Source organism: Piliocolobus tephrosceles, chromosome 5 (genome assembly GCF_002776525.5).
Source record: "Piliocolobus tephrosceles isolate RC106 chromosome 5, ASM277652v3, whole genome shotgun sequence".
NCBI classification, from domain to species: domain Eukaryota; kingdom Metazoa; phylum Chordata; class Mammalia; order Primates; family Cercopithecidae; genus Piliocolobus; species Piliocolobus tephrosceles.
In genome coordinates this window covers 103,252,324-103,265,566 of record NC_045438.1, presented here as the reverse complement: position 1 = coordinate 103,265,566, position 13,243 = coordinate 103,252,324, and the positions used below count along the sequence as shown (strand labels likewise).

The following is a 13,243-nucleotide window of genomic DNA, read 5'->3' as shown; positions in this document are numbered from 1 at the left end:
AAAGGGCCTTGCCAACCTCAACACAGCTCTCTTACCCTATTTAACAGCCCAGGTGCTTTGATGGAGCCAGGAGGGCATGGCTAGGCTCCCCAGTGGGGAAGGTTTGGAGCACCTGGCAAAATGACTCCTCCCCATCCAACCTTCTCCTCCTGCACTCATTTTCTCCTCTGGATTCGATATGTAATAAAGTTTGGAATTTGAGGAAGAAAAATAGTTCATTTGCTTCTCTGTGCTTCTGTTTCCCCACGTGATAAAGAAGGATAAGAGTCACCTCTAACTCATAGGTGCTAACTCGTATGTAGTTGGGAGAGAGCAAATGTGTCCATGCATGTAAAGCTCTCCAAAAGGGCTCAATGAATACTAATTTGATTATATTACTATTATTAATATGTTTTAAATTATCTAAGAAAAACATTTAACATAAGGAAAAAGTAAGTTATGAATGACTCTGAGAAGTACACAGAGAAGGAGACAAAGAAAGAATGCTCTGAGGGATTGGTGGAGGAGTGTTGGAGAAAGGCTTAAGATGTTGAAGAAAGTATTTCCACGAAGGTGAGAAAAGTCAAAATATAGTGGTACAGACAAGGCCCAGACTGTGTGAGACTAAGATGAGGTTTGTTGGCAGATCATTGGTAAGGTTAGGAGGAGACAGCTAATGAAAATGGGGCTGCTGAAGGTTGAATTGACTGCTAAACCCTCCACCAAGCAAACAAGACACAAATTGAAAACATGGCCTATGTGTTTTAATGGGAACCTAGAATAAATAAATGAGTATATATTTATATATACTCAGAGGGAGAGGACTATCTTAGATAATTCAAGGTCATGAAGAGGATATGTGGGAAACAAAAAAGGAAGATGACTGAGGAGTGTGGATTCTAGGATCCAGTCCTGCTGACACCTCCACCAGCTCTGTCACCTTAGACAAGCTGCCTCTTTTTGGGACTTGGTGCCTTCATCTGTAAAAAGGAAGGAGATGGAATAGGTGATCTTCAGTGACACTCTCAGCTTTGTAATCCCCATGGGTTCAAACCATTCATCTTATCTTGGGTAATTTTTCAAAAAAATATTATTTCAAGATTTAATTTGTCAACTTGCATCCTTCCTCTACTCGTAACTATAAGGTAATTTAATGAGTTCGTAAATTCTGGAATGGAATTGGTATCGGTAGAACGATGATTATCATGGATTAAATATTATATTATTCGGCAAAGAAGATGTTTCTCCCAGGAAATCACACTCCTGTATTTATTTATGTACTTAGTATTTTAAGATCCTCACTGATTTATCAAGGTATTTATAAAGCATATATTCATTTATTTATTTATTCAATTTTGAGCAACTTCATGCGGCAAACACACCGTTAGGTACAAGTGATCCAGAGGAGAGTAGACCTAAACGAGATCCCTAGCAAATAGTGAAGACTGACATAGGAACATGTAAGTGGCAGTGTTGTATGAAAAGCACAACATTGTGTGCGTCTAGAGAAGGAACTAGTATTCTTTCATATGGGAACAAGATGTCACTTTTAACACAATATATACAGACCTCGTTCTTTCACTACTATTTTGCATTTCATTATATTTCAGTTATACCTTTGTTATTTTTGATGTTATTTTTGATTTTCTTGCTCAATAATTAAATTGAGATTTTGAATATAATATGACAAAAAGATCAAATTGGTATATTTTTACTGCTATCATTGCTTTTAGTTGAAGAAGTAAAAAGTTATATATTTTTACTCTTTATGCTTATTTAGTTTTGACATTTAATAGTTAATAATTTTAATGTGCCTTTTGATGTGTTGGAAGTCACTTTTTTGTGTAACATCCTAAAATATTATAAATATTTTTATTGATATGCCTGAATATGTTCAACTTGTAGGCAAATCCAAATGACCTCTATAAATAGTCTACAGAGTAAGCAGTTTAAAAAGAAATTACAATTCTGTAAATATTTTGTAGATACAAAAAGGAAATCTGATGAGTTTTTGTCTATGTTTATGCCACTAACATTTCAGTAAACAACATACATTAAAGAAAATGAAAGAGGCCGTGCATAGTGGCTCACTTCTATAATCCGAGCGCTTTGGGAGAAGTTCAAGATGAGCCTGGCAGCATAAGGAGACCCTGTCTCTACACAGAATTAAAAGAAAAAATCAGCCAGATGTGACAACACATGCCTGTAGTCCTAGTTATTCTAGAGGCTCAGGAGGGAGGATGGCTTGAGCCCAGTAGTTTGAGGCTGCACAGTGAGCTAGGATCATGCCAGTGCACTCCAGCCTGGGCAACAGAGTGAGACCCCATCTCTTAAAAAAGAAAAAAAAAGGAAAACTAAGGAGCTCTGCAGTTAGAGAGGTGCCTTTGAAAATTGTTTATTGCCAAAATTTTTTAAACACTACTGACATTCAAGTCCCTTTGTTTAAAATTGCAGCACCTTATGAAATATGCCCTGAGGATTATCTGATGTCGATGGTATGGAAAAGGACTCCAGCAGGCGACTTGGCATTCAATCAATGTCCCCTGAATGCCACAGGTACAGTAGGATGATCCACCCCAACCCTAATGATAATCCCCGTCCAAGAACAGCGTGCGGTGTTGGTTTATGAAGTCATGTTTTTGTCTTATATCCATAAATAAGTCTGTCCGATAAGCAAATAATGAAACAATTTTGGTGAAGTGCTTCATAAATGAAACCAATGAAAAGATGTAGAAAATATTGCTAGTGTAATTGTTTCTCAGTGTGACTGATATGCATTATAAGAAATAATCAAAATATCAATTTCATGTGCATGTTTTTTAAAGGAAAAAAGTACAAACTTAATTTTTAGCCTGATTCCCAACTATGTGTGATGCCTTCAAGCATCCCTATTATAAAGCTTCTCTCTGTTCTTTGTGACTCGCAGGCACCACTAGCAGACGCTGCTCTCTCAGTCTTCATGGAGTGGCCTTCTGGGAACAGCCGAGCTTTGCAAGATGCATATCAAATGAGTACAGACACTTGCAGCATTCAGTAGGTGCAAAGCCAGCTTTAGTACTTGCTCTGTTTATTTTTTGCTAATGATCATGGTGTGAGAATTTAACCTTCTGCTGTACAATCAAATCAGTAACATCTCTAAGAAAGAAATGCCCGAAGGAGAAAGCCATGTGATAGAAAGCTAATTTTTATAAGTCGGTGCTAAATTGCTTTGTTCCTAGGACGTAGGTTTTTATGGATCCTGCTATTTAAGTGAAAGAATCCCTTGTCTAATGGGGGAAAGGCCTGAGCAAAATCTGTTATTCAGTTTTACCTATAAAAATTAAACATATGCATTGTGATTGGCTTAAGTCTGCGTTAAATACTTATTTTTAAATATCATACATTTTAAAATTAAATTATTTAAATTTTCAGTGGTTGGACAATGGTAAAGCTGTGTCACTTAGCTATCAAATTGTTCACTGCAGTTTGAGATTAAGACATTAAAATAAATGACAGTGTTATTGCACCAGAGAAACTTAATTACTCCCAAAAGATTACATGGGCCAAATTTACCAAAAATAGCTCTTCTTTTCCCAGATATCATTGACTTATTCACAGAATATGATGCATGAATATTTTGAGCACAGTTACATTTTGCCTGGTATTTTACAAGTACAAGTCATTGTCATTACTGCAGACTGTTGTCATTTCATACTAACAGGCAAGAGGGTCTCCATACATGAATAAACACTGTGGGGTGTAGAACAAAATATGAACATGAGCCAACTGGGAAGTTGAATCTTGGCAGGAGTGATGTTTACTTAAATGCCTTTATGTTTTGTTGTGCTTATGTTTTCTTTTACGGTTCTTACTGTCACTCAAAAATATACATAACTTTTTTAAGAATCCTAAAGAGGACTCTTGTGGATGAAGAAATAGCTTATACAGTAACAACCCCTATCAACTAATAGAATTAGTATTTGTTTCATTATCAGAAAACCAAAGAAATGCATATTTTAAAATGTGAAAGTCAAATTCTGCACAGCATGTTTACTTACGAAACTTGGAGTTAAATTTATCATTATTTAACTCTCTAGAGCATTATTTCTGTCATTAGATACACTTATGTATATGTATATACAGTTGACCCTTAAATAATGTGGCAGTTAGGGGCGCCAACCCCCAGGGCAGTCGAAAATCTGTATGTAACTTTTGACTCCCTTCAAATTTGCTAATAGCCTGTTCTTGACCAGTAAGGAAGGCTCACTGATAACAAAAACAGTTTATTAGCACATATTTCATATGTTACATATATTTTGTACCATATTTTTACAATAAAGTAAGCTAGAGAAAAGAAAATGTTATTAAGAAAATCATAAAGAAGATAATTTATATTTGCTTGAATAGTGGAAGTAGATTATCATAAAAGTCTTCATCCTCATTATCTTTAGGCTGAGAAGGAGAAAGAGGAGGGGTTGGTCTTGTAGGCTCAGGAGTGGCACAAGCAGTACAAAATCTGCACATAAGTGAACTGCACAGTTCAAACCTGTGTTGTTTAAGGGCCATTGCTACAGATATGTGTATAGCAGTAATTGATGATTACTTGGCTAATTTTTATATATATTTATAATATAGAAAAATACATAACTATTTTTATATATTTATCATACACAGTTTTATATTTATATATCATATAATATGCATTATATTGATGTAAATGTAAAAATAGAAATATAAATAGTTTTATATTTATTATATGCAGATATATAAATATACAGATATGTTTTTTATAGTCATTTTTGTTTATATTTAGAGACAAAATATATATGTGGGAGAATATAATATATAGCTTAGCTTCATAATATAAAATTTAAGAATATGAAATATAAAGCTTCTTTTATTAATAACTGTCAATAACTCAGACCATTATATTTCAAAATTAGGTATAAGTAAAAACATATAGATTAAATTTTAATGGATTTTTTTTTCTAATTTTAGTCACTAGACTTTGTTTACTTTAATTATATCCATATCCAGTTCTTGTTTAGTCATGGTGATGAATGGGAATAATTGCATGGATTAAGTAAATAATAGAGCAATCTTTACAAATTTGCTAAGAATGAATAGTATCACTTTTGTTGCAGAAAATTTTCACTTTCCAAATGTACTGTTTTGTACTGCAATATTTAAATGAGGTTTCATTCTTGAGTGCAGGGCATCTGATGATGGATGAGATAGATACACTCAGTGAAATAGAAGAAATGAACTCTCAAAGTGTGAATCCTGTTGAAATTATTCAGTCAATAATTGACAGCAGATATGAATATGCCCTTGTTGACTTGGTTGCACTTATCAGGTGCATGATCTTGTATAGTGAAAAGCTGCCTCTGTTTATTCGGCTTCTACATAGTGCCAGGCACTTGGCTGGAAACTTTCATAAATGAATCCCAGTCCTCACAAGAATCTGCAAGATGGGTGTCCATGCTGCAGTTTATATTAAAAAAAAAACTGAATATCTGTAGGGGAGCAGTCCACTTCAGTGAGGTAAAGAGTGAAAAGTATGCTCTAGGCACAATTGTTCCAAAACCTAATCTCTTTTCTTTAGGCCATTTAATCTTTTCGACTTTTGATATGAAATCATCTGTCCTACACTCTATTGCTGGGAGCAGTATTTTCTGCTTACGTGTTCTTAGGAAAAGTCACATGATCACACTCAAGTCTTATCTTGCTATTTACAAAATGGAGTTGGTTCCATCATCTTAGCACCTGTGGAAGTTTTGGAATGGAACAAATGAGATATATGAAATAATCATACCATTGTGAAAGAGTTGTATAACAATGGGCATTAATATTTCTGGGTACAGAAAATTGATTTTGAGTTTAAAGAATTGTTTCAATAAGAATACAATTTTATAACTCAACATATTGTTAATTTGAGCTGTACCTATAGAAAAGTATAGATAAATTAGATATAGACAGATGGTTGGATAGTAAGTAGATAGATAGGTAGTTGATAGTTACATAGATAGATAGAGACAAGATAGATGTTGCATATATTTTGGCATATGAATTATGCTCAAATACATGTATGAAATATACACACACATTTATACATGCATACATACACAAATCTAGGGCTTGTGTATGTATGCATACAAAAGAAAAGAACATGATCTTTTTACATGTTCAGTAAAGTATAGGATGAATGAATTTATGCTTTAAATAATGCTTATGTCACACATCAGCCTCATCATCCATACTCTGCATACTCAATTGGAAACAGAAATGAGATCAACATTTCTGCATAGTCTTACTCATTCTGAGGTTTTGCTAAGTCATGCTTTGTCTTAGTAGCAAAACTAGATAGTATTTGTGATATAGAACATTTGAGACTTCCTCAAATTCTCAAGTTAGTTTGGAGACTATGCTTTTTTCTCTTTTAGTAGTTTATCATTTCAACATTTAATCCTTAAGAGATTTCATTTTCTTACCCCTCTATATTCAAAAAGTTCATTCAATAATAATTAATTATAATCTACTGTAGAAAAATATTTAAAATACGTAGATCTGTGTTTTCCAACCATTTGAAACATAGATTATAATATATGTGTATACCTACTTTATAAATATATAGCAATCACCTAAATTTGAAATGAAATTTTATCATTAATAAATATTAGTTGTGTATGTTCTGTGAACTCTCAATTATAAACCAGTTGAGGTAAACAAAAGGGCCATTAATAAGTTTAAGATATAAAATCACTAATCTGTCATGTTGAACATTTGGTTTGAGTTATTTGAGGTCAAGAACCTTTATTTCTTTTTTTGCAAATCTCCATTGCTATAGTTCCTAACACAATACTAAGCATATACTATTAATAAATATTTCATAGATTTTTGAGTGAAGTATGACTTTGCTACTTTTCTTATCAGTAGAAGGATACTGGTAGCTGGAGAGTTCTGAGAAGGTGATACACCAGACTTAATGTTTATGCATATTAACCACATGAAAGTAGTGAGTATTAGCCTTCATGTGCAATTTTTCTAGCCCCCAAATATCTAGAAATGTGTAGTGATTGGTGAAATCACTTTATGAAATTATTCAGCCATTGCATAATGATGTCAATATGTTAATACTTACGAAGTTTATTTGGAAGCCTTATAAGATACAAAGTTAAACACTATCATACCAATGTTTTTGTTTTTTAAAAGACAAGACACAAATACACATACCCAATTAAATAAATTTGAGAATATAAGAACAAAGTGCCAAATGTAGTGAGATTCTTGGAAATTTTAAATTTTTAATATGTTAATGTTTCATTTCATACAGTGGAGTATGTTTTGAATTGTATACCAGACAAAGCAAACATAATTACAGAACTCTTGAAAAATAGACACAGGAGTCAAATAAGTTAACAATATCATTTCTTATTACTTATAAAGCTATTTGGAGAACATGGCTAAATATTGTGGTCCAGTGGGCCAGTCTACACTTGAACAAATAGACTTATTTTGTCTTTGGTGTATGCGAACAATCACAGGCAACATTCTCTTTCTCTCTCTCTTTTTTCCTCTTCCTCCTCTTCCTCTCTTTTACATACATACAAACAGACACCTGGGGAGACAAGCTGTGTGTAACTGGCAGAATGTATGCCCCTGTAGGTAGACAAATCTAAAGCAAAGGGGGGTGGTCCAAGCATACTGATGCTTTCTCCTAAATGTATTGGACAGGTATATCACTCCTCCTTCCCTGGAGATGAGTGAGTGATGAAGATGGAGAAAGGCTAAAGATACTACTCTAATGGAAGCTCTTCCATAGGGAAATATGAAGAGTTAGGTGTAAATGTCCCGTGTTAAGTTATTGTTCCTTAAAACTCTGTTTCTATGATTCAAATCTTCATTAAACAAACAAATACAAATGTTGGAGTGATTATTTAGTCATCTTTACCTAACATATTTTACAGATATTAAAGAGCTTGAATCCTGTTTAAGGACTTTGTTCCTCCTATTTTCCTCTACTCTTATGGGTAGTTTATTAGAACAGATAGCTGGAGCTACAGAGAGACAGAGAGACCAAGAGAGATAAAGAAACTGAGACAAAGAGAGATAAAGAGACAGAAAGGAGAATATTTGCTTTCCTTTTTTTTCTCCCTAGTTTCTCTCAAGTTAATGCAACAAAACTCCTCACATATCACACTTTTTTGGTCACCATCTCATTGCACAAATGCTCAGCACATTGCCTAAGAGACGATAACACATTTTATTACTGCAGCTTATTTGGGGGAAGAAAACAAAACAATACCATCATAGGTCTTCTTTACAACAAATATGTATTGAGCTAAAAAGTATGCTAGTCTTACTGTTTCTTTAATGAGCAATTAAGAAACCAATAAATGAATGCCAAGGTTCAGCTGGTCATAGGAACTAGCAGATGGTTTTAATTTTCAAATATTTACCAATTAGGTGAGGGTGAGTAAGCCTGCGAGACAGGAGTTACCTGTTCTGCAAGTTCTATGTAATAAAATAAGGCTGGAACATGGCAAGTAATGGAAAGCCAGGAGCACCTAAATCAGTAGTTCTTAATCCTGACAACATTATAATCACATGGAAGTTCTTAACCCTGAATCAATAAGGAAGTCACTCCAGATAAATTGAACAGGATTGTTACCAGACCGTAGTACACATTCGGTAACTGTGAGTTATTATTATTACTAATTATTACATTGATTTTGCATCCATATACATGTATTTCTAACTACATAGTCCTCTCATGAAATCATGTGGACAACTTTGTTCTTAGTACTCAAGACATAGCATTTGACTGCCTTTTCATTCTTGTCGCCACACTGCAAAATGTTGTGAGTACTCATTTAGGAATTCAAATAATCACTGCAGAACCCAACAATACCAAGGAAAATTAAAGGACATTGCTTTCTCTAAAATGGGCAGAACCCTCTTTATTTTATTCAGGACCACCTGTTAGAATTTTGAGATCTGAGTTCAGCTCCACAGTTATGGAGTTTTTAACATGTGGTCCTGAATAAAATTATGTGTTCACTGTGTTTTCAGCAAATAATAATAGCTCACATTTATTGACGCTGATGGGAAACAAACAAACTTGGAAGGGAGGTGTTATTTAAATCTTTCTTTTCTAAGCGATTCATATGTCAGAGTTGACAACATATTTCACAGATTCCTAATGAGTTTTCCATTATGCCTAGAAGAAAGCTTTCAATTGTAGTAACTTTATGTATTGTATTATAAGTCTAGAACAGGGCTGGTGAACTGTTTCTATAAGAAGAAGATAGTCAATATTTTAGGCTTTACATGCCATATGGCTTCTGTTGCAACTATTCAACTCTGCTTTGTAGTACAAGAGCACAGCTACAGACAATAAATAAACAAATGGGCATGGCTGTGTTTCAGCAAAACTTTATACAAAAACAGGCAATGGGTTGGATTTGGCCTGCAGGCTATAGTTTACAGACTCCTAGTCTAGAATACACTTTGTTTCTGTTTTTAACATCAGAACACTTTTGGGGCTCTCCAAAGAATGGACAATGTCTATTTTGTTATTTATTTATTTATTTATTTATTTATTTTAGACAGAGTCTCGCTGTGTTGCCCAGGCTGGAGTGCAATGGTGTGATCTCGACTCACTGCAGCCTCTGCCTCCTGGGTTCAAGCGATTCTCCTGCCTCAGCCTCCTGAGTAGCTGGGATTACAGGCACCCGCCACCATGTCCAGCTAATTTTTGTATTTTAAGTAGAAATGGGGTTTCATCATGTTAGCCAGGCTGGTCTGGAACTCCTGACCTCGTGATCAGCCCGCCTCAGCCTCCCAAAGTACATTTATAACTGTAACATCTGCATAATCTGTGAGTCTACTTTGCTTTAGTTTTTGTCTGTCATATCTCCTGGCCACTTTTCATATCCAGTAATATTTTATTGAATGTCAGACATTGCATAAAATAAACATATGGTCCTCAAATCATACTGGCTAATGTATCCCAGAAAATATCCTTCCTGTCCTTAGCTATTCAAATACAGTGAGGAGTTGATACTTTAATTCAATCAGAAATTGATCTGGGTCAGGGCTATTTTGCACTTTTAATAAGACTCCATCTACTTAGGCTACCTTTCTCCATGATGTTTCTAGGGCCTACATGTGCCCATCCCGTCAGCTCTGAGAGACCGAGGGAGATTCAGCTCAGCCTTCAGAAGTTGCTACTTCCATGTTCTAGCTTTCTGCCCAAGCAACTTCAAATCTGTCAACTGTCTTGAGGGTGAGGCCAACTGGGTGCTTAACACTGGACTCTTCCCTCAGTTCCCAAAGCTCTTAAAGGAAAGGGAAAATTGCAGTTCTGCATTTAATAATTTTTCATCCTATCTCCTCAGCTTTTTACACAGGTCAAAAGCTCAGCGAATGTCTCATGAGAAAAAAAAAAAAAATCTGAGCAGGATTTTTAGGGCCCCTGAAATTTTCACTGTATTTTTCCATCTCTGGCCAACCAAATTACATTAATTTCTCTTTCTACCCCAGAGGTAATCTGCCTGACCCATTCTCGACCCTCAGTTCTTACCCAGAATTAACAAACTTTCACAGGAGAAAAAAAAATGAATGAAATATTTGGCTCACCTCAGAAAAGATCTCTACTTTCTAGCAGTTTAGTTCATCTCATTCTCATTACTTACATAGCTTTCTGATGTCCTTGAAAGTGTCATTTTTGTAATTTATGTGAGCTTTTCTAGTTGATGACAAAAATCACTGGTCTTACATAAGTGAGACATTATCCCAAACCGGTAGATTTAAATTGTATTATAAAAAAGAAAAATAATCTTTAGTCACACATGATTGTGTTCCCTTTGAAATTTTAAGGAAGCCTATGAGATATATATATATATCTCCTATACATATACATACATATGCAAACATGTACATATACAAACTCTCCTTGGCTTTTGTTGATATAATCAGTAATAAGTTATAAGGTTAAGAATAGAAAAAATAGTATATCTATTAGAGATATTTCATGTATATATGTATATATGAAACATCTCTAATAGAATATTAGATATTTCTAATATACATATTAGAAATATGTATATGAATATATACATATATATTTCATATATACATATATACATATGAAATATGTATGTACATATGAAATAGGTATATACATATATACATATTATATACATATATATGCATATTTCATATATGTATATATATGAAGTATCTCTAATAGATATGCTATTTTTTAGTATATCTAGATATACTATTTTTTCTATTTTTAACCTTATAACTTATTACTGATTATATCAACAAAAGCCAAGGAGAGTGTTAAGCTTCTCCTAAAGTATGCTTTTAGTTTGACTTGGAGGATAAATGTTAGAGTCAGTTTTAGGCATTGAAACTTTTTGAAGTGTCTATGGCCATACAACACTGAGTGGGCCCGATCTTGTCTAAAACTTTTTGAAGTGAAACTTATTTATAGGTTGGAATATAATTGTATAGTATATTTTATATATATATATATATATAGTATATATAATTGTATAGTATAATGGTAATCAAATATAATTATATAGAGAAGTATATTCAGACTAATACCAATGGGAAAAAAAAATACAAAAGAAACTATACTGTGTTATTCAATCATTTATCCATTCATCTATCCATTAATTCATTATACAAATAATCATTGACCTTTAACTATGTGCCAAGTAGAGCTCAAGGACCTAGGGAAGCAACTTGAATGTAATACACAATAAATTCAATATAAATATAAATAGACAGGAGATGAGATTAAAAATAACTTCAAATTTTTATATGTTAAAGGAAATTAGCAGGGTGCCAACATACAGAATAATGTTTGGAAATGACTTCAGATAAAAAACAAACAAATAAACAAACAATGAGGTCTATTTCTTCTTAGAAATAACATTTAATACTGTGACCTGAAAGATGAGATGAATGCATGAGATGAACATGTAAAGGGTGGAGAGAATGACTATGTCAGGAAATGACAGCACATTCCATGTAGTGAAAATGACACACGGAAATACCTGGAGGTCTTTAAGAAAGCAAAAGGATCTACTGGCCAGAGGTAGTAAGCAGGAAGAGAGTATCCTAAGATGAGACTGGAGAGCTGTGCCTTAAGGCCTTTGCTAGGAGTTTGGATTTAATAATAAGTGCAATGGCAATGCATTGAGAAGAGGGATGGTTTGATGAAATCTAATTAAAGAGGGTCATATGAGGTTTCTATGGAGGATAGACCATAGGGTGGCAGGACTGGAAGCTTTGAAACCTGCTGCAGTAATCCAGACAAGAGATGATGGTGTCATTTATTAAGGTTAGTAATCACATTTGGCTGGTTATAATGTCATTTTTCTGAGGCAGGGAAGGCAGGACCACGAGAAATAATTTGGGACAGATCAGGTTGGGGGTTGTCAAAGGTTGTTTCTATTAAATCTGGAGAATGTAATTGGATATGGGAGTCGGAAACTCAGATTCTAATTTCTGGACAGGAAATAATTTTGGAAGTCATCAACACAAAGAACAGGAGATTAGGAAGTAAAAAAGGTTGTGTATTCATCCCTTTCTAAATTTTGATAATGAATGAGAGCAGAAAAATAGGGTAGTAGTTAGGAGGATATGTAAGGCCAAAAAAGGGTTTTGTATTGTTTTGTTTTGTTTTAAATGAGAAATATTATAACATTTTTATATGTTAAAAGAAATTATCCAGTAAAAATTTAGAAGAGAAACATGAAAAATTCAAGAAAACCCAACAAGGCAAAAAGAAATGTTAGCTATAGCAAATGTCAAAAAATTGATTTTGGTAGGAGAAAAGATACTTTCTCCATTATAACCAGAGGAAAGCAGATGGGAAAGATGAATACAGTGAAAAGAGCTTAGTGGGTTTTGTGTGGGAGAGATTATGGGGTTTTCATCTGATGGATTCTTTTTTCTCCATTTAGTATGAGGCAGGATCATTAGCTAAGAGTGAGGATTTAGGAGGAAATATGTGTCTTTTCAAGAGAGATGAAAAGATATAAAACAGTAATTTCCAGAAGGTTGAAAATAAGCCCATTAGAGAAATATAATAGGATTAGCAGGCTGCATTGCATACAACCTGAACTCTGAAATACAGAATTTAGAGTATAGCTGTCAGTTTGGTTATGATTTTTCTGAAACAAAGTTGAGCTACTTGTATGCAGGTGCAGGGAAGGCATTTGTTAAAGCCTTGCTATTCAGAATGTTTTCTGAGGACCAGAGG

The 13,243-nt window shown here is 34.0% G+C and overlaps 1 protein-coding gene across 2 annotated transcripts in view; it reads left to right on the top strand.

The window, feature by feature from the left end:
• ADGRB3 (adhesion G protein-coupled receptor B3) overlaps window positions 1–13,243 on the top strand; it is a 765,428-nt gene that overhangs the window by 332,124 nt on the left and 420,061 nt on the right. For both annotated transcript variants that reach the window (XM_023230291.2, XM_023230292.1), the window contains 2 exons: window positions 2,434–2,535; window positions 2,906–3,012. In XM_023230291.2, coding sequence (XP_023086059.1) covers window positions 2,434–2,535; window positions 2,906–3,012 — 209 coding nt within the window. The remainder of the gene's footprint in view (window positions 1–2,433; window positions 2,536–2,905; window positions 3,013–13,243) is intronic.